Raw genomic sequence first — 20,563 nt, 5'->3', positions numbered from 1 at the left:
GCAGGGAGCCCGATGTGGAACTTGATCCCAGGACCCCAGGATTACACCCTGAGCCAAAGGCAGATGCTCAACTGCTGAGCCACCCAGGTGCTCCCTCCCCATTTTAGGATCTGAAGGTTCACTTCTGCTCTATCATTTGAGATGAGAGTAGATTATCATTTTTACACGTATAAACTGGGAATAATCAAATATGCCCGAGGGAGCTATTTTGCATTTATCGGAATCACCTGATTGTTCCTGAGACTGTCTTAAAAACTCAGCACTATAAAAAAAAACAAAAAACAAAAAAACAAAAACTCAGCACTATCCCCACTTCACAGTTGTCACTGCTCCCAAGCTGCTCAACATACCTCTGCCGGGTAACATTTGCTGTCCACAGTATGCTCAGAGCCCCAAGCATCGATGGCCCCCCAGTGAAAATGGAATTGCTTCAGTCGGTAGTTGTCCTCCAGGGGTCCTCCCTTGATAACTGAAATGGCACATCCAACAATTCAGGGGACAGTTTTTCACACCATGGAGGGATGTGGGGCAAAGGCCAGATCTTTGGGTGGACCTTCTATATGAACTGTCGTAAGTGGAGTGCACTGGATTAGATACAAGTGTATATAAACTTGATTTCCACAAAGTCAATACATGGATCAGGACACAACCTGTACTCTGAAAGACACTGAGATTTAACTACACTCCAAGCTACCTACAACCATTAAAAGCCAATTCTTGACTTATTTTTATATTCTATATTTACTGAGCCCACTTTTTTTTTACAGGGACATGAAATAGTGTAAGGGTTTTATTATCAAAGTCTTGTAAAACATTTTTAGAAACTGTACATCAACATGGCAGACTGTAGCCTTACTGTATTTTTTACCGCACAAAAGTGAAGCTTGAAACTCCTGTAACTAAGAAAACAGTTGCCTAACTATTTTGCATTTCACGTGGGATCACTGTATGGATTAGATTACTATGGCAGTAATACTAACAAATTCATTGGTTTTATGCTTGAGATCAAATAAAAAGTATAAAGTAGATCTGTCTTATTTTAAAAGCTTAATGAAGGTCAATTTAAAATGTACTACCTCCTTTTTGCAACACTGAGATGACAACAAATTAATAAAAGGATGGAAAACTGAAAATCAGGGCAAGAGATAACTTTCTTTTACAGATGGACTCAGCGTAGGCAGATGGCTTTCACTGATGCAGAGGTGAAATAAATTATTTCAAGAAAAAAAAATTCCAAACACCTTAATGAAAACATATACAACTCTACTTCAGAATACATTTTTTTTTAGCCTTTTTATTTATTTATTCATGAGAGACACAGAGACAGAGAGAGGCAGAGACACAAGCAGGCTCCATGCAGGGAGCCTGACGGGACTCGATCCTAGGTCTCCAGGATCAGACTCTGGGCTGAACCGCTGAGCCACCTGGGTTGCCCTACAACTCTACTTCAAATTATGCTATTTACTTACCACCAAAGACAGTTTCATTTGAAATCTTGTTTCTATAATTAAAGGCTAGTAGGCCATCCAAAAATGTGAACGCATGTATAAGCTTTTAAAGTTAAACAAAAACCACAATTTGACCACAAGACTTAAAGGATGATCTCTTTCAAATGTTCATTTTCTGATGTAACTATAGTAATGCTAATTTGTCATGTCAGCAAACAAGACCGTAAGTAGATCCATCATGTTGGAGGATTTTAATAACATTTAGGATATTCCCGCCACAATTAACATGGAATCAGTGCATTTCCTATATGGCTCTATCACTGCAATGAGTCAAATTCTAGAAATATGATAATTGAACTTAATATAAGGAGATCATACAACATAAACCATCTATGCATTCTGTAGATACACGAAGCATTTGTTTTGTTATGAAGCAGCACCAGAATAGTAAAACCGCTTGGTTACACAATCAGATTTCACCCTGTCAAGAACTGGTTACTCCTGAATCATTTTCCACAAGCTTTACAATGTAAATAGCTAATATCAGTATCAGCTATGTAACCATTATAACTCAGAGCTGTATTCATCTAGGTTTGAGACGAACAAATGCAGCATTAAGAAATCACACAAAGGAACGGCACTGGTGCATGAATCCAGTTGGCTCCCCCAAGAAGGCAATATTTGGCCACTCACAATCATGTCTTCTTCAAGATGATCATCTCCATTCACTTTGGATTCTCTTAGTGAATCACCAGTTCGCTTTCCCACAGAACATTCTTTTGTTTTAGGGGAACTTGGTTCTATTGGTTTCTTCTTTTCTCTCTTTCTTGCTGTCATTCCCTTGTTCCTCCTCATCCTAATGCCATGTGACTTTTACATCTTTGTCACTCTCTGATTTTTCATTCCTGATCATCCTTTTCCCTATCTTTCCTTTTCTTCTTCTTTCTTGTTGATTTTTCTCCTTCATCTCTGCTTCTTTCTTTGTCTTTTTCTTTCTTCTTCTCCTTTTTGTCTCCTAGGGGATGATGAGAAAGATACTTTCCTTTTAGGCGACCCAGGCTTTTTAGGAGATCTTGTGCCACTCATACTTCACTGTTGTCTCTCTCTGCTTGTACTTCTGGAATGTCTGGCTGTGCTATAACTTTTTGGTGGTGTTTTGGAACGGTCCTTTTCTTGATCTTCTTTCTTTTTGTCCCTGGCTTTTGGGGTGCTCCTTGACCTTCTACTTCTCTCTCTGGAATGAGATCTTCTCTGTCTTGGACTTTTGAATCATCACCTACTCCTTGACTTAGAATGTGATCTCCCTCTTGATCTGCTTCTTGATTGCCTGTGCCTAGAAGATGAGGGAGTTCTCTTCCTAGAACATGATCTTGACCTTGAGTTACTGTACCCATTTTTTAAGTGCAATAAAATGCAAATTTCTCTTAGCATATTTATCCAATCCAAACTCCTAAAACTGGGCAGCCCTGGTGGCTCGGCGGTTTAGCGCCGCCTTCAGCCCAGGGCCTGATCCTGGAGACCCAGGATCAAGTCCCACGTCAGGCTCCCTGCATGGAGCCTGTTTCTCCCCTTGCCTGTATCTCTGCCTCTCTCTCTCTCTCTCTCTCTAATAAATAAATAAAATCTTAAAAAAAAAAAACTCATAAAACTGAAATATGGGGACAAAAGACATGCCCTTTCTTTTTTATACACTGATACTTTTTTTTTCTTAAGTAAACTCTGCACCCAATGTGGGGCTCCAACTCACGACCCTGAGATCAAGAGTTGGTTGCTCTACCAACTAAGCCAGCCAGGTGCCCCTTGCTTTTCAATTTTGGAAGATACTAGTGTTTCTCTCCCTTTCATTGAAATGGAATAAAAAATTTACAAGTGAAAAATTATCGCCTATCTCTCTTTGAACAAAGTGAACAATCTGAGTCATCCACACTCTACCACTGGCCTCACCATGTTGGATAATACGTACCTTCTGTTTAGAGTTTTCTAAACTAGTGAAATCAATACATTAAATGCAAAATATTGAGAAAAAAAATGAGATTTTAAAATCACCCTTCTTCGGGCTTTGGGTTGTGCTGATTTTTTTTTTCTTGAATTTGCTAACACATATTAATTAGTTCCTCCTTTCTTCCGTCTAATCCAACCCTGGTGATGTCTGTCCATGGTTAAACCAATACATCAGCATAAAGCCCACCCATCTCATCTATCTTAGTGATCTTTAGAGTTTCTTGCATCATTAGTTGAATTTTATGTATGACTACAGCAATCCCAAGGACCAAATACACTGGATATGTCATGCACTAGTCTGCTATCTTACTGCCTTTTGAAAATATTTTACATAATTTCTCCTTAAAAAAAAAAGTTTTCAAAAAGGTGAGCAAAGACACCAATGACCACTTTTTTTTGAAGGGCAGGGGAGGTACAGAGAATAATACCATATGATTCACTAAATTAATAGGAGGCACGCTGAAATAAAAAATTAATTATCTTCCAAAAACTTGTTTTTCTATGCCAGCTCCATATTGTGAGCTTGACTTTGGCAAATATTTAATCTGATCTGTTTCATGAAATTGAAGTTCTTGTCCTAAGTTAAGATACCTCAACCACAGCCCAGTGTGAGACCCAGAGCGAGAGTACCCAGGTAAGCTGCATCAGATTCCCCATCTCTGGGCATGGTGTGCAGAACTCTCCATGTACCACCTCCTGCCTACCTCAGGACTTGCTTGTTTCTTCCTTCTTGCTCTTTACAGAGTAAGACCTAATACAAGCATGGCACTGCCTTGAACTTCCACCTCCTCATGGACTGCCCAGGTGTCACCTCTGCCAGGAAGCCTTCTCCCACCAGACCCCACTTGAACACTTCCCTAATGGCATTTAGCATTCTGCATTAGTATTGTCTCTTCAAGGGGATGTCTCCCCACCATGCTATAAGCTCCCTAAAGACAGCAACCATCCCTTCTTCCTCTTTCCATTCTGAACACCTGGCAAGTGCCTGGCACTTAGAAGATCAGCAATGAAACCAGGAACTAAAGAAGCAGACTGCCAACTGTCTGTTGGGTTTGCTAATTGAAGTATCACTGGTTTCCTCAGCAAGAGTGAGGAAAAGGGTGGGGTCAGGTGGGGCAGAAGTGAGAGGGGTGAAGTGGAGTCAGCAAGAAACAGGCACAGAGGGGAGACAGAAGGTAGTAAATTAGAAAGTAGAGTAGTCATAAGACATATCAAACAAATATATACTTATTTGAGGTTGTTGACACTTTGTTCTTTCAATTTTCTAAGATGAGCAAGGATTAAACTTGTAAAAAATTAGATAACAAATATAAAATACCCAGCCTAGCACTGGGCCTATGGTGAACAATCTACGTAGTGTTCACTCCCTTATTTTGCTTTTAATGTGGAGGTGAAGGAGCTAGCAGAGGAAGGGATGATGAAGGAAAAGGCGGTACACAAGCCCCATACAAATCCAACTAAATGCAAGGAAATGGACATGAAATGTTCTGGGGTAATGGAAATATTTAAAAAATTGGACTGTCCTATGCTATAAATTTGCTAAAAATCATTACATTGTTTTCTATAAAAAAGTAAAGGCAGGACCAAAATTAGGAAGGAGAACTTCAAATGTCTGTGGAAGCATGCTTCCTGGGTTTACCAGTGATGCCCTATAAAAGTGTTAAGTGACCTAAGATGTGGCAGAAAGCACCCATAGGAGAACAACAGGACTCATTTCTTCCTCTCTTTGAGGCCTGGTGACATAGCCAATGAGAGAGAGTACTTTGAGAGGAGGTGAAATTAGAGATCATTCATGCGCTTCAGCCCAGGCATAATTTAGTGTCCTTCCCCACAATATTTTCTATCCCTCACATACACTCATTAAAAAAATTGAACTGTGTCCTACTCAGCGGAGCCAAATAACAAAACAATACCCAGCGAAGGGCAGTGGTATGAGATGCTCACATACCTTCTTTATTTTCCTTTTAATTTCTGTAAGGTTGGTGGTGATGTCCCCTCTTTCATTTCTGATTCTAGTAATTTGAGTTTTATTTGTTTTCCTTGGTCCACCTATCTAAAAGTTTATCGGGTTTGTTGATCTTTCTGGAGAACCAACTTTTGACTTCACTGATTTGTGCTCTGTTCTTTATTATGCCCTTCTTTGTGTTTGCTTTGGGTTTAGTTTGCTCTTCTTCTATCCTTAAAGCTAGGTTATTGATTTGAGAAATTTCTTCTTCACCAATATAGACATTTTCATGTCTAATTTCCCTCTAAGCACTACTTTTGCTGCATCCCATAAGGTTTGGTATGTTGCCTTTTTGTCACATACCTTCCCCAAACCCTTTCCTTGCATACCTTATCCCGAGTCTTTGTAAAGCACACTGCAGCAGCATTTCCTAACTTTTAAAAAATTTATAGACATTGATATTTATTAGCTCCTTTCTTTTCTAGAGTTAGAATTGGTTCTTGCCTTTCTTCGTTTCTAGGAAGTCTTTGCTCTCTTTTTCTTTATGTTTTATGTTCATTCACTCTTCCTCTTTGAATGCTATGAATTATTTTGCAACAGCATGGAGAAATAGCAATGAAGAATAAGCAGGAAATAGCAGGCAGTCACTGAAATGTGGAAAAAGAAAGAGATAGAGAAAGTTAGGTACTTATCAAAGGTTAATGGTATCTTAAAGAAAATGATTATTAAAGCATAATAAAAAGGGGTTACCTATTTTGGTCTTTCCTAACAAAACAAGTGGAAAATTAGAAGCCTCTCTACAATTTTTCTTGTATATTTTGTAAAAACAGTGTGACACTGACACACCTAGGAAAGGTAACATCAAGGAATGATTTAGTTAGTTGTGTTGGGGGGTATCTTATGAGTTATTATGAGGAAAATGCAGGTCATTTGTTTTCTACCTGAGATTGACCAAGCAAATGGTTAGATAAGAATTCTTGAGTCTGAAAAATAAAACAGAAAGCTATTTGCTTTGAATGATCTGGAGATTAACTTACTTGGTTAAGAAACTTACTGAACAACTTCCCATAATTTCCAACTCAGTGAAGCAATCATATATTGGAAACACACAGTCTCTACTGGCAAGGTCAATAGAAGACTGACCAACATTTAGGATCCTCAGAAGGAAAAAAAGAAGGTTGCCAGGGACCTAGAGAGCATTATTTAGACTTGAGAGGATTACTGCTCATCCCGAGTACACGTATGAGAGTTGGTGTTTACAGACTAGGTCTGCCCACTAGTCTAGTTGGTAGGAGTAATGGTAGAACTCGACAGTGACAAGGGAAGCTCATCATCATGCAAGATGGTCATCTGGATTGTAGGAATTTAGGTTGCTGTTCTGAAGGTTCCTGGAATTCTTATATGTAATGTAATATTATAGGCTTCCAGTTGAGATGGGGGCATACCAAAGGGTTTTGGAAAAATTAGGAAAGATACTAGTAAATCTGAGAGGAAAAGGAAATAATTCCCATGGGAGGAGCAGTCTGTTTGGGGCTGAGCCAGAGGGCCGTGTCTAAGTATCAGAGCATCACTAGAAAAATGCAAAGACAACCAAGATGCACTTGAGAATCCTAGAGCCAGGATAGATACAGGAGGGAACACTTCTATTTATGCGTGAGGTTACACTTTTGACTTCATGCATTCATACTTTCACAGGCTAGTCTTCTCATATTCATAAGAGAAAACTAATTTCCTAAAAGGTTTGTCAATCTCAGCTCTAATGATATTTGAGGCTGGGTAACTCTTGGTGAGTACTGTCCCATGTACTGTAGTTTTTCCTCAGCAGTTTGACTTTCACCTACAAGATGTCAGTCACACCACTACCCCACCCCACCCCATCCCACCCCTGCAAGTGTGACAACTGAAAATGCCTACACATATTGCCAAGTACCCCCAGTCCTAGGGGAGGAAGAGGGGGCAAAACTGCCACTGGTTGACAACTACTCTTTAAGATATACTATTTCAAATAATAATCATTTCAGACTAAGACTACTTGATGCCATCAAATTTGGCTTGAAAAAAAGAAGAAAAAGAAAAAGGAACCCTACATGAAATTAATCACATTCTGTGTTCAATAGACACAGAGATAAACTCTAGGATAAACTAAGAAATCATTCAGATTAGTTTATACCTGGGTAATCGAAAACCAGAGAAAATTCAAAAGCAATATAATATTTGGGTTTGAAAATCTCTTTTAAATTGTGTTTCTGATAAACTAGGTAACACCTTTTAATCAACAAAATTAACAGATTGTGAGTTTTTATTTTTCTGTGTAGAACTAGTTGTCAAGACTTTAACTTCATGCACACATGAATATTCTTTTTGCCCCATTTCAAAGGTATTGCAACTGCTCACTTACATCTAAATAGTAGTACTATTTAATGTAAAAATATCTTGTAAAGTCAGTAATCAGAGAAAATTAGTACATATTCAATACATACAAATTTCAGGCAAAGCTCTAATTTCAAAACCTATCTCCTATCTATACATAGCAATATACATACTTATTAATAAATACTACCTTTACTAGAAGAAAATGTTTATAAAAACTAGGAGGGATTTTTTTTTTCAAATGTTAAAAAAGTAAATGCAAAGAGTCCCATGCCACTGCTCAAAGAGGTCCACATTCCCATGGAGGCGGTGTGGTATGGCCTGTGCTGATGCTGACACGATGTCTTGAACTCCAGACAAGACCACCAGTCTGGCTCTCACCTGATTTATCTGTAGAATCTTCAAATTCCACGAGGAAAGAGTACCCGTTATTCCAGACATGGAGGCAGGTGGTCGGGTCGTAAGAGATGGTGAGTGGTTTTAAGGCAGGATCGAAGACGCTGTCCCTCCACCGGATGTTGATGGGCGACTGGCGCTCACCCACCGGGACCAGGTCCACGCTCTCCCAGAGTGGGTGCACTAGGAGAAAGCACATCGGGGCTTATGGTCAAGACGTCCGCTATACGGGATCACACAGCAGGTGATGCCAGTCGTGGGGGCTGCCGAGGATGATGGAATTGAAGCCTGAGGGATCAGCCACGCGGGGGCCGATGGCATGGACCAAGGCCGCTCAGAGCAGCGGGCACAGGGGCAGCCTGCTGCGTCGTCAGCGCAGGCAGCTCGGCCCACCCCCTCGGCTCACCTAAACCAAGCGCTGCCGGGCGTCATGCCAACAGTAGGACGTGCCAACAGTAGGACGCGTGCAGATGAGCACCGTGGGGAAGGAGCGTGGTCTCCAATGAGGCTCTTTTCTTTCCCGATAATTTTCTGAGCCCCACCCACCAAACCAGGTTTACATGCAAATACAGAGCCATGCAATTTTCCCTCGTGGATCTCTTTTCAACAAAGGCCATGGGGGAAGAGGAGGAAGAAGTTTTGGAAAGCAAGTGTTCACCGAAGCACTCTACGTTTTTCATTGCTTGGCTAGGAGAAATAAAGGCTTGCGTGGCATGCGTCTGTAATTTAGCTTGCAATTTTGAAGATTTCTGGATTTACCTAATTATTGTATTATATTATTATAGGCTTCCGACTGAGATGAGGGCAACACTCCAGGGTTTTGGAAAAATGAAGGAAGGTACTGATGAATCTGGGGGGGGAAAGGAGTGATTTCTTCTTAGTTTGACAAATGCTTACCTTAGGAATAACACTGCCACTCATTTTACCACCAAAAAAAAAAAAAAAAAGAAGAAAAGTTTTTTAGGGGGTAGAGGGCGAATAGCAAAGCATTACAATCTGGAACAAGCAAGCTATGGTAAAACCACAGACAAGTCCAGAGAGCAAAGGAGAGGGCTGCTCCTTTACAGAGTGAAGGAGGAAGGTAGGAAGGCCTTTAGAAACAAAAAGTCCACTGGAGGAATCTGGGAGCTGGAAATATAGTGGCTTCTCATTCACAGCCTGAGTTGTAACTGTTTCTCACTGGCTGAGCTCTTGCTGGGGAAGAAGGGGCAGTCTTCCTTTCTCAGGCTGAGACAGTGGATTAGTAGCTGAAGTACTGTCCCCGTGCAAGGTTTACTTCTTCCTGTTGGGTCTGCAACTGACTAGGAGAGCTCCTGACTCCACTACAGGTTAAGGTGTACACACGGAATTGTCCTGATTTTCCTACAGAGGGTCAAGCACCGGGTCTTCATAGTAAGTCCTGGATAAATCTCAGTGGATTACCTGTAATGCACATAGAGCTGTTGAGACATCCATGCATGATGGATAGAACTACATGTGTAATTTGGGGTGCCCCTGTGCTCTGCGCCTTAGGAGCACCACAGATGGGCAAAACCAAGACCAACAGGAAAACCAGAAGAAATGTGCTTCAAGATAAATCACTACCAATGACACTCTGTACCTCATTCCACTGCTAAGAGCCTAAGGATTTGAGAAATTGATGAGGTAGTTGCCACTCAGTCAATCTAGCATGTGTCTAGTGGGGTCTCTGACACTCCACTTGTCTTTTTTCTTTTTTGTTTTTTAAGATTTAATTTATTTACTTGAGAGAGAGAGAGAGAGAGAGCGCGGACACACAAGAGTGGGTGAGGGGCAGAGGCAGAAGCAGACTTCCTGCTGAGCAGAGAGCCTGACATGGGGCTCCACCCCAGGATCCTGAGATCACCACCTGAGTGGAAGGCAGAAGATGCTTAACTGACTGAGCCACCCAAGGCTCCTCGACCCTCCACTTTTCATAAAAAAAATAATAAACAACAGAAATACACCCCTGGTTTATTCTTAGAGAGAAGACATCTCTCTTATTGAGGTAGCTACCCCAAATTCATAAATTGGAAATTCAAGATCTTAGCCTTGTCATTTTTGCAAAAAGTGCCCCGGCACTATAGACAAAGCATTCCGGCAGTTGCCAGAACAGTGATTCGTAATGGAGGGAGCAATTCTGTTCCTAGGGGTCATTTAGTAATGTCCAGAGACATTTTTGGTTGTCACAGCTGGAGATGGGTCCTACTTACACCTAGGGGTAGAAGCCAGGGATGCAGCTAACTATCCCACAATTCATAGGAGAGGCACCCACAGGACAGAAATGTCTGGCCACAAATAGTGCAATAATACCGAACTTGAGAAATCTTGGTCTAGAGCTAAAAGCTATAGGCAGATACAAGAGAGTATTCTCTTTTTCTTTTTCTTTTTCCTTTCTCATATAATGCAGTACTCCCATTTCTAGAGAAGTCTGAACCCAACGTCTTTGGTATTTTCCCTTAATGTAAAAGAACTAGTGAAGGACAAGAACTTATTTTAGAAAAGAATGACAACTTTCCGTTCATAAATCCTGAGTGAAAAGTACATACAAATGGGTGCAAGACATGGGGATCCCTGGGTGGCTCAGCGGTTCGGCGCCTGCCTTTGGCCCAGGGTGTGGTCCTGGGGTCCCGGAATCGAGTCCCGCGTCGGGCTCCCTGCATGGAGCCTGCTTCTCCCTCTGCCTGTGTCTCTGCCTCTCTCTCTCTCTCTCTCTCTCATGAATAAATAAATAAAATCTTTAAAAAAAAATGGGTGCAAGACAGTCACAATCTGATTACAATGCAAGTTCCTTGCAGACAGGAGCCATATCTTCCTCCTCTTTTTGTTACGCTGCAGTGCCTTATTCAATTTATGTCCTTTAATTTTAGTATTGATTATCCATCTGCTATTGTTGGGATAAAAAGCTGTATTTCATTACTTGTGTGATATTTTCTAAAGTTCTAGAAACCTCTGGAACAGCCCTGATTCAGTTGTACTATATTTTGTTCTGACTTTTAAAATTTTAGTCTCAATCTGGTTAACATACAGTGTCGTATCACTTTCAAGTGTACAAGATAGTGACTCAACAATCCCATACACAGGATGCTGTACTTATCATGACAAGTGCCCTCCTTACTCCCCATCACCTATTTCACTCTACCCCCTGGCAGCCTTCAGTTTGTTCCCTATAGTTAAGAGTCTCGTGGTTTGGGATGCCTGGGTGGCTTGGCGGTTGAGTGTCTGCCTTCAGCCCAGGGCATGATCCTGGAGTTCCGGGATCGAGTCCCACATCAGTCTCCCTGCATGGAGCCTGTTTCTCCCTCTGCCTATGTCTCTGCCTCTCTCTGTGTCTCTCATGAATAAATAAATAAAATCTTTTTTTTTTTTAAAAAGAGTCTTTTTGTTTATCTCTCTCTCTGTCTCCTTTTTACCTTTGCTTATTCGTTTTGTTTCGTAAATTCCACATAGGAGTGAAATCATATGGTATTTGTCTTTCTCTGACTGACTTATTTCACTCAGCATTATACTCTTTAGCTACATCCATGTCATTGCAAATGGCAAGATTTCATTCGTTTTTAGACTGAATAATATTCCATTGTATATATATACCACTTCTCCTTTATCCACTCATCTATCGATGGACACATAGGCTGCTTCCACAATTTGGCTACTGCAAGTAATGCTGCAATAAACATAGGGGTTCATGTATCCATTTGAACTAGTGTTTTTGTATTTTGGGGTGCAATTACTGGATTGTAGGGTAGATTCCTTAATGTTTTGAGGAGTCTCCATATCGTTTTCCACAATGGCTGTACCAATATGCATTCTCACCAACAGTGCAAAAGGGTTCTTTTTTCTCCATAAACTCACCAACACTTGTTGTTTTTCGTCTTACTGATTTTAGCCATTCTGACAGGTGTAAGGTAATATCTCATTGTGCTTTTGATTTGATTTTCTTGATGATTAGTGATGTTGAGCATCTTCTCATGTGTCCATTTGCTACCTGTACGTCTTCTTTAAGAAATGTTTGTTCATGGGGATCCCTGGGTGGCGCAGCGGTTTGGCGCCTGCCTTTGGCCCAGGGCGCGATCCTGGAGACCCGGGATCGAATCCCACATCAGGCTCCCAGTGCATGGAGCCTACTTCTCCCTCTGCCTGTGTCTCTGCCTCTCTCTCTCTCTCTCTGTGACTATCATAAATAAATTTAAAAAAAAATTTTTAAAAATAGGGATCCCTGGGTGGCGCAGTGGTTTAGCGCCTGCCTTTGGCCCAGGGCGCGATCCTGGAGACCCGGGATCGAATCCCACGTCAGGCTCCCGGTGCATGGAGCCTGCTTCTCCCTCTGCCTGTGTCTCTGCCTCTCTCTCTCTCTCTCTCTGTGACTATCATAAATAAATAAAAATTTAAAAAAATTAAAAAAAAATAAAATAAAACTTGAGCGATTTAAAGCATTAAAAAAAAAAGAAATGTTTGTTCATGTCTTTTGCCCATTTTTAATTGGATCATTTGGTTTTCTTCATATTGAGTTGTATACGTGGCCTTGTATATTTTGGATACTAACCCTTTGTCAGATATGTCGTTTGCAAATATCTTCTCCAATTCCCTAGGCTGCTTTTTATTTTTGTTGATCATCTCCTTTGCTGTGGAGAAGCTTTTTATTTTGATGCAATCCCAATAGTTTATTTTTGCTTTTATTTCCCTGGCCTTGGAACACATATCTAGAAACATGTTGCTATGGCTGATGTCAGAGGCATTACTGCCTATGCTTTCTTCTAGGATTTTTATGATTTCAGGTCTCACACTTAGGTCATTAATCCATTTTGAGTTTATTCTTGTGTATGGTGTGAGAAAGTGGCCTAGTTTCATTCTTCTGCATATAGCTGTCCAGTTTTGCCAACAGTATTTCTTGAAGAGTCTATCTTTTTCCCACTGCATATTGTTTCCAGTTTTGTTGAAGATTTATCATATAATTGTGGGTTTATTTCTGGGTTTTCTATTCTGTTCCATTGATCTGTGTCTATTTTTGTGCCAGTGCCACACTGTTTTGATTACTACAGCTTTGTAACATAACTCGAAATCTGGAATTGTGGGGCATCTGGGTAGCTCAGTGGTTAAGCGTCTGCCTTTGGCTCAGGTTTGTGATCCCTGGGTCCTGGGATTGACTCCCTCATCTGGCTCCCACAGGGAGCCTGCTTCTCCCTCTGCCTATGTCTCTGCCTCTCTGTCTCATGAATAAATAAATAAATAATAATAAAAAATCTGGAATTGTGATGCCTCCAGTTTTAGTCTTTTTCAAAACTGCTTCAGCTAGTCAGAGTCTTTGGTAGTTCCATATAAGTTTTAGGATTTTCTGTTCTAGTTCTGTGAAAAATGCTGTTGGCATTTTGATAGGAATTGCATTAAATCTATGGAGTGCTTTGGGTTGTATAAACATTTTAAAAATATTTGTTCTCCCAGTCCATGAACATGGAATGTTTTTCCATTTCTCTGCATCACACTTCAATTTCTTTCACCTATGTTTTACACTTTTTAGAGTACCAGTCTTTCACCTCTTTGGTGAGGTTTATTTCTAGGTATCTTATTTTTATGTAATTGTAAATGGGATTGTTTTCTTAATTCCTCTTTCTGCTGCTTCATTATTAGTGTACAGAAATGCAACAGATTTTTTTTAAAGATTTTATTTATTTATTCATGAGAGACACAGAAATAGAGAGGCAGAGACACAGGCAGAGGGAGAAGCCAGCTCCAAGCAGGGAGCCGGACATGGGACTCGATCCCGGGTCTCCAGGATCACGCCCTGGACTGAAGGTGGCGCTAAACCGCTGAGCCACCAGGGCTGCCGGCAACAGATTTCTGTACATCGATTTTTTTATCCTGTGACTTTACTGAAATCATTTATCAGCTCTAGTAGGTTTTTGGTGGAGTCTTTACGGTTTTCTATATGTAGTATCATGTCACTTACAAATAGTAAAAGTTTTACTTTTTTTTTTTTTAAGATTTTATTTATTTGAGAGAGAGAGTATGAGTGAGGGAAAGGGAGCAAAGAGAGAGGGAGAAGCCGACTCCTCGCTGAGCAGGGAGCCAGACACAGGGCTTGATCTCAGGATCCTGGGATCATGACCTGACCTGAAGGCAGATACTTAACCACTGACTGAGCCACCTAGGCACCCCATGAAAGTTTTACTTCTTGCCCCTCCCTCCGTGCCCGCTCTTCCAGCTGCGCGCGCAGGCCCTGCCGGCTCCTGCACCTTGTAGGGGCTGGGTCTGTGGGGGCCAGCAGTGCCCGAGCTCGGATGTCTGCGCGCGCCGTGCTGCACATAGGGGACATGGTCAACCCAGCGAGTCTGCCCTTGAGGGAACCACTGGCGCAGTGGGGAAGGGGCAGTGCAGCGTGACCCAGAGCGGTGCGCAGGCTTGGTCGGAAGGACCGGGCAGGGTCCCTGGACCTTGGGACCAGAGCTGAGACCTGGCTAACCGTGCCGGGGAAGCATTTCAAGCAGCGGGGACAGCCTAGGCCAAAGTCCTGGCGTGAGACTGAACACAGGGAGTCTGGAAACCCGTGTTTGAGGTGGGATTCCTTGATTGAATCTGGTAGTCCAGAGATCAAGATACCTACATTTATGGATGAGGAAGTCCAAAATCTACTCATCAAGATGACAGGCTTGAATTTGCAGAAGGTTTTTAAGCCAGCTATACAAGAACTGAAGCCACCAACCTATAAGCTAATGACCCAGGCACAGTTGGAGGAGGCTACAAGAAAAGCAATTGAGGCAGCTAAAGTACGATTAAAAATGCCACCAGTTCTGGAAGAACGAGTGCCAATAAATGATGTGTTAGCTGAAGATAAGATATTGGAAGGAACAGAAACAGCCAAATACGTATTTACTGATATATCATATAGCATACCACACCGGGAGCGTTTTATTGTTGTCAGAGAACCAAGTGGCACACTACGCAAAGCTTCTTGGGAAGAACGGGACAGGATGATACAAATTTATTTTCCAAAAGAAGGCCGTAGAGTTTTAACACCAGTAATTTTCAAGGAAGAAAATCTTAGGAACATGTACAGCCAGGACCGACATGTTGATGTCCTCAATCTCTGTGTTGCCCAGTTTGAGCCAGATTCTGCTGAATATATCAAAATTCATCATCAGACCTACGAAGACATAGATAAACATGGGAAGTATGACCTTTTACGTTCAACAAGACACTTTGGTGGAATGGCTTGGTATTTTGTAAATAAGAAAAAGATTGATGGTTTACTGATTGACCAGATTCAGAGAGATCTAGTCGATGATGCCACCAGCTTGGTCCAGCTATATCACATCCTCCATCCAGATGGCCAGTCTGCTCAGGAGGCCAAGGAGCAGGCTGCTGAGGGATTACATTTAATTAAGGTCTTTGCAAAAACAGAAGCACAGAAAGGAGCATATATAGAATTAACACTACAGGCTTATCAAGAAACAGTCATTAGCCATTCTGCAGCTTCCTGAAAACATTTTTAAAATAAATTTCATTTTACTAAATTGTAAAAAAAAAAAAAAAAGTTTTACTTCTTAATTATGAATTTGGATGCCTTTTATTTCTTTTTTGTTGTCTGACTACTATGGCTTGGACTTCCAGTGCTCTGTTGAATAAAAGTGAGAGTGGACATCTATGTCTTGTTCCTGACCTTAGGGGATAAGCTCTCAGTTTTTCCCCATTGAGGATAATGTTTGCTGTGGGTTTTTCATACATAGCTTTTATTATGTTGAGGCATGTTCCCTTTAAGGGCTTTTATCATCAATGGTTGTTGTACTTTGTCAAATGCTCTTTCTACACCTATTGAAATGATCATACGGTTTCTATCCTTTCTTTTACTGATGTGATGTATCACATTGATTGATGTTCGAATACTGAACTACTCTTGCATCCTGGGAATAAATCCCAGTTCATCATGGTGAATGATTTTTTTTTTTTAGTGTATTGTTGGATTCTATTTGCTAGTATTTTGTTGAGGATTTTTGCATTTATATTCATCAGAGGTATCGGCCTCTGGTTCCCTTTTTTATGATGTCTTTTCTGATTTTGGTATCAGGATGTTATTGACTTCACAGAATGGATTTAGAAGTTCTTCTTCTATTTTCTGGAACAGTTTGTGGAGAATAGGTACTAACTATTTAAACATTTGATAAAGGGGCACCTGGGTGGCTCAGTCAGTTAAGCATCTACCTTTGGCTCAGGTCACAATCCCGGAGTCTTGGGATTGATGGAGGAACACAGGGCTAGCTGAGGACAAAGCACATTGACAAGTCCTTGAAACAGGGAGAGTGACTGATTTAGTTGTAAGGACACCTGGCACAAAGAGACCTTGCAACTCCTTCCCCTATAAGATACTTAGACTGTGGCTAAGGGTTTGAGAATTCACATACTTCAAAACTAGTTCATGAGGGTCTCCTGTAAAGACTAGGCAAGAAAGAAACTAACAAGAAGATCGCCAAGACGATCTCTCTTTTCACCTTGACTTGTCCCTCACACTGCATTCAGGAAATGCCCAGAATCTACCCTCGCCCAGGCAAACACCAGCCGCCCAAAACCAGGCCTATCTATTCCTTCATTGCTCCGTTAGGATCTTAACACTCCTATCAATTTATGCCCTTTGATTCACAATTTCAGCTTCTGGAAAGTTTTTCTTTCCCCAACCATTTCCTCCTTTAGCCCAAACCATCCCCCCACCAGGGGCCCTTGATTACTGTCACCCTAGTGAAGACAACTTTGCCAAAGGTTTGTTCTGCTAAGGATAATTCACATTTTGTCATCTCCTCCTATCCTCTTCCTCTATGTTAACAAAATACAGATTGAAATGATATCTTGGTAGTTGCTCATACTTTCCCTCAAAATAGGAAGAGGACTAAGTGTTCTGACTAATAGGGCCTTCATTTTAAGGGGAAAATGAAATAAACAGAAACAGTAATTATATTAACTACGGTTTCAGTGAGCAGAGCTACACAGTCTTTATGAAGGTGTCACTAATATACAGCTGATGAGCCACAAAATCCCTGTAGATTCCATAGTGGTAATGTGCTTGGTTCTAGCTCTTATTTGTAGGACTGGTCCTGGCTTTGATTTATTTTGTGCTTGTACCACCCTATGCCTCCGTTTGTCCCTCTTTCAACCCCCAACACATAGAAAGCACATTCCTGTCTTGGCCCCTCAGTTCCTGCTCCTCCTCAGAAATCAATTTCCACTCATTCACCTACCCCGTTATCTATAGGTCTTGGGCTTAATTGTCACCTTCTCAGTAAAATGTTCTCTGGCTACTCTCTTATAATATGATCCCCTCTAACTATTATTTTCTAATCATACTACTCTGATAGTTTTCTTTCAAAAGTTTTATTATACTAGTGTAGTTAATATTATATTCATATGAAGGATAACAAATTATGCCCCTGTAGGGAAGGACAAATAATTTTCCCTCTAAGCTTCTAGGTCCTTAGCTGAGACATTCCCCCCACCACCACTGTAACAAAAAGACAGATTGATAGGAAAAACAATTTTTTAAAAAAATTATCTACTTTCTGACCAGAGACCCACAAAGATATGAGACTTACAAGGCAGCCACGTGATTGAGTCTTAAACACAACTGGAGCTAAGGAATGGAACAGGGCTCTGAGGCTTCAAAGTGGAGGAGGGCAATTCACGGGGAGGTAAGAAAATGTACTGAGAGCCAAGTGCGCCTTCCCAAGCAGGTAAGTCTCTCTAATGAAAAAGCTGTCTCTGGTAATGGCTCTCTTCCTGGTACAGCCCCCCTTTTTAACGTAAATTTCCCTGACAAAAGGATAACATCTACTCTTCTTTCAGAGCTTTTCCCGTGTCTGAAGTTTCTCAAAATAATTAGCTCAAAATAAGCCTTCTGCCAGAGGCATATTTTGGGGTGGTGAAGGGGAGCATAATATACATCCCATATGTCTCTTTGGCAGAAGGCTTATTTTGAGCTGATTATTTTGGAAACAGCAGACACAGGAGAAGCTCTGAAAACTGAGTAGAAGTTACTCTTTTTGTCAGGGAAATTTACATTTATAAGGGAAATCTCCACGTGTGCCAGTGTCTCTGTCTCTGGACTAGGAAGAAGAGGATGACTCTAAATCACCAGCAGCTCTCATCGGTGGAGAAGGCTGGACTGAAATTTACGCAACAACCATGCCCATGTTTACTGTGCTTTGCTTGGTGACCTACCATAACTGTCCCCCTCAACATCTTTTTTTTTTTTAAAGCATCTTTTGCCTTTAGCTGAAGATAGTGTTTAAGGTGATAGCTTTGGCTATCTTGGGGAGCTTCTCTATTTTCCTAGGTCTCTCTCAGGTACATAGGAGGTGCACATGTTACTAAACTTGTATTTGTTTTTCTTTTGTTCATCTGTCCTTTATTATGGGTGGTCTCAGCCAAGAACTCAGAAGGGTGGAGGGAAAATTATGTGTTCTCTCCTACACATATACACGTGACTATCTGCCTCCCCCACTGCTCTGCAATCTACAACTGAGCTGGCTTTCAATCACTGCTTGTGCACTGAGTGTATAAGATAAAGAACATCCCTGGGAAGAGTCCAGTCCCGTTTTATCTTTATCCCTATTACCCTACTGATCATCACATTACCTTTTTCTTTAAGGATCTTTCAGGTTTCTCTCTTCCTTGCCTTGCCATGACCAGCAGCCCAGGTCAGGCCCCTAGACCTCAGACTTCATACCATGCCCCTTGGTTTCTTTTCCTGCTCTCTCATTCCCCTCTACTCCATCTTTCCAGACTTTGATTTTGACATTTTCTCCCACTGCTCTGACAGTTCCTCCTTTTGAACTCACATCATGTTCATCCTTGCCCTTTTCACACTCAACCATTGCTCCTTCAGTGTGCATTTGCTTTATCTGCCTCCAGGGCCTGTGTCAAGGCCCGTGTCTTAGGGCCTGTGTCCTAAACTTCTTCTGCAACCTCTCGGCTGAAACTGGTACCAGGCACAAAGAAGGCACTTAATGCTTATTTTATTGATAAAGAAAACCAAACAAGTTGATACCAAGGCGATCTACCTTACACTCAGAATCTCTCCAACCAGGCAAGCAGGTTTAGGTCAGAAAACTTCCTTTTTTCCGTTAGGAGCCACGAGCAGGCCACTCCAAGATGGGCCACTTTGACATGAACCTTATTTTGAGTTAAAAGCAATCCAAACCCAGGGGATCAGGAAAAGCTCTTTACCTCCCCCTCAACAGCCTGCTTTAACAGGAAGAGAGCTATTAACAAAGATGCCTCCTTACCTCGGGGACTCATCTGCATAATAGGACAACCTTTGTTTTCTAAACATCTCCTTTCACCTTCACACTACTGGTTTTCCTCCCCTTTGTGTCCTCAGGCTTCTACTCCTCTCTTTAGCTTAAATAAGGCTCAGGTTGCCTCACTGTCTTTGGTATTTCCTTGTCTGTGTAGATTCCCCTTAGGTTTTAAATTTGATGTTCTCCTGTTAATCTGTCTCATGTGAATTTGATTTTTCATCCGGCTAGAAGGATCTGGGAGGGTAGAAGAAATTCTTCCTCCCCAACAGTTGGCATAGTCGGCAGGATACTTTAACTCACTAGATGGACACCTCTTGCCCTGACACTGCCACAGTTAAGAGAGCCTTGGGACATCTGACATTCAGCCAGCAGAAAGTGAGATTTCTTATCATGTCAGCCTCAAAGAATCTCTGCCTGTAGAGTCCAATGGAATAAGGATGGTAAGAGTCCTTTTTCTCTCTTTCTAAATTTAGATTAGCAGGAGAGAAAATCTTTGTGGGAAATATTTGTCCTTGAGCATAGTGATTCTGGAATTTAAATAGAATACTCTATATGGTTACTGATCCATTTCCTCCCAGAGATGGTCTTTGCTTTCTTTTGTCTATATCATTTGGTACACACATCAGGTAAAGCCTATTGCTAAAGGGACATCTTAGAAGACAAAGCCACAAAACTGGTGGGCATGGGCTGAGCACTTAAAAGTTATTAGAATTGGGTGCCTGGGTGGCTCAGTCAGTTAAGTGTCTGCCTTTGGCTCAGGTCATGATCTCAGGTCCTGGGATCGAGCCCCACATTGCTCCTGCTCAGTGGTAATTCTGCCTCTTCCTCTCTGTCTCGCTTGTGATTTTTCTTTCTAATAAATAAATAAATACAATCTTTAAAATAAGATAAAATAAAAGCTATTAGAGCATTCACCACAAGAAGACTCCCATGACAGGATCAGTCAGTCACAGAATGGGTTACATTTTCACTAGGTCACCTGCCAACCTCAAGAAAACCATGCATCAGAGTATACTGTAAAACAGCCCAGTCCCCAACCCTGTGGCACCTCCTTCTTAGATATAGTGTGTCTCTAAGAGACCCAAGACCTAGCCAAGACTGTTAACGAGTGAATATTTTTCCTTTCA

The 20,563-nt window shown here is 41.4% G+C and overlaps 2 protein-coding genes and 1 pseudogene across 7 annotated transcripts in view; 1 reads left to right on the top strand and 2 right to left on the bottom strand.

The window, feature by feature from the left end:
- The window catches only part of CA5B (carbonic anhydrase 5B), a 133,473-nt gene that overhangs the window by 12,269 nt on the left and 100,641 nt on the right, over positions 1–20,563 (bottom strand). For 5 of the 6 annotated variants that reach the window (XM_038586881.1, XM_038586880.1, XM_038586882.1 and 2 more), the window contains 2 exons: positions 8,146–8,343; positions 351–469 (listed from right to left, as the gene is read on the bottom strand). In XM_038586881.1, the coding sequence (XP_038442809.1) occupies positions 351–469; positions 8,146–8,343 (317 nt within the window). The remainder of the gene's footprint in view (positions 1–350; positions 470–8,145; positions 8,344–20,563) is intronic. The other variant, XM_038586886.1, reaches the window with a different exon arrangement.
- On the bottom strand, positions 501–8,281 carry LOC111094920 (annotated as a pseudogene).
- On the top strand, positions 8,480–15,647 carry LOC119878138 (28S ribosomal protein S22, mitochondrial-like). The gene is made up of 2 exons (XM_038588866.1): positions 8,480–8,599; positions 14,565–15,647. The coding sequence occupies exons 1-2, from the start codon at positions 8,480–8,482 to the stop codon at positions 15,630–15,632; spliced, it is 1,188 nt and encodes a 395-aa protein (XP_038444794.1). The 3' UTR covers positions 15,633–15,647.

The sequence above is a fragment of the Canis lupus genome, chromosome X (assembly GCF_011100685.1).
Source record: "Canis lupus familiaris isolate Mischka breed German Shepherd chromosome X, alternate assembly UU_Cfam_GSD_1.0, whole genome shotgun sequence".
Taxonomy (NCBI): Eukaryota; Metazoa; Chordata; class Mammalia; order Carnivora; family Canidae; genus Canis; species Canis lupus.
This window is presented reverse-complemented; position numbering and strand designations above follow the sequence as displayed.

Coding starts and splice junctions, on each gene's coding strand:
- LOC119878138 (XM_038588866.1), top strand. CDS start 8,480: ATGGACCAAGGCCGCTCAGAGCAGCGGGCACAGGGGCAGCCTGCTGCG. Junction 8,600..14,564: donor TGCCGGGCGTCATGCCAACA/GTAGGACGTGCC, acceptor CTTGGTCGGAAG/GACCGGGCAGGGTCCCTGGA.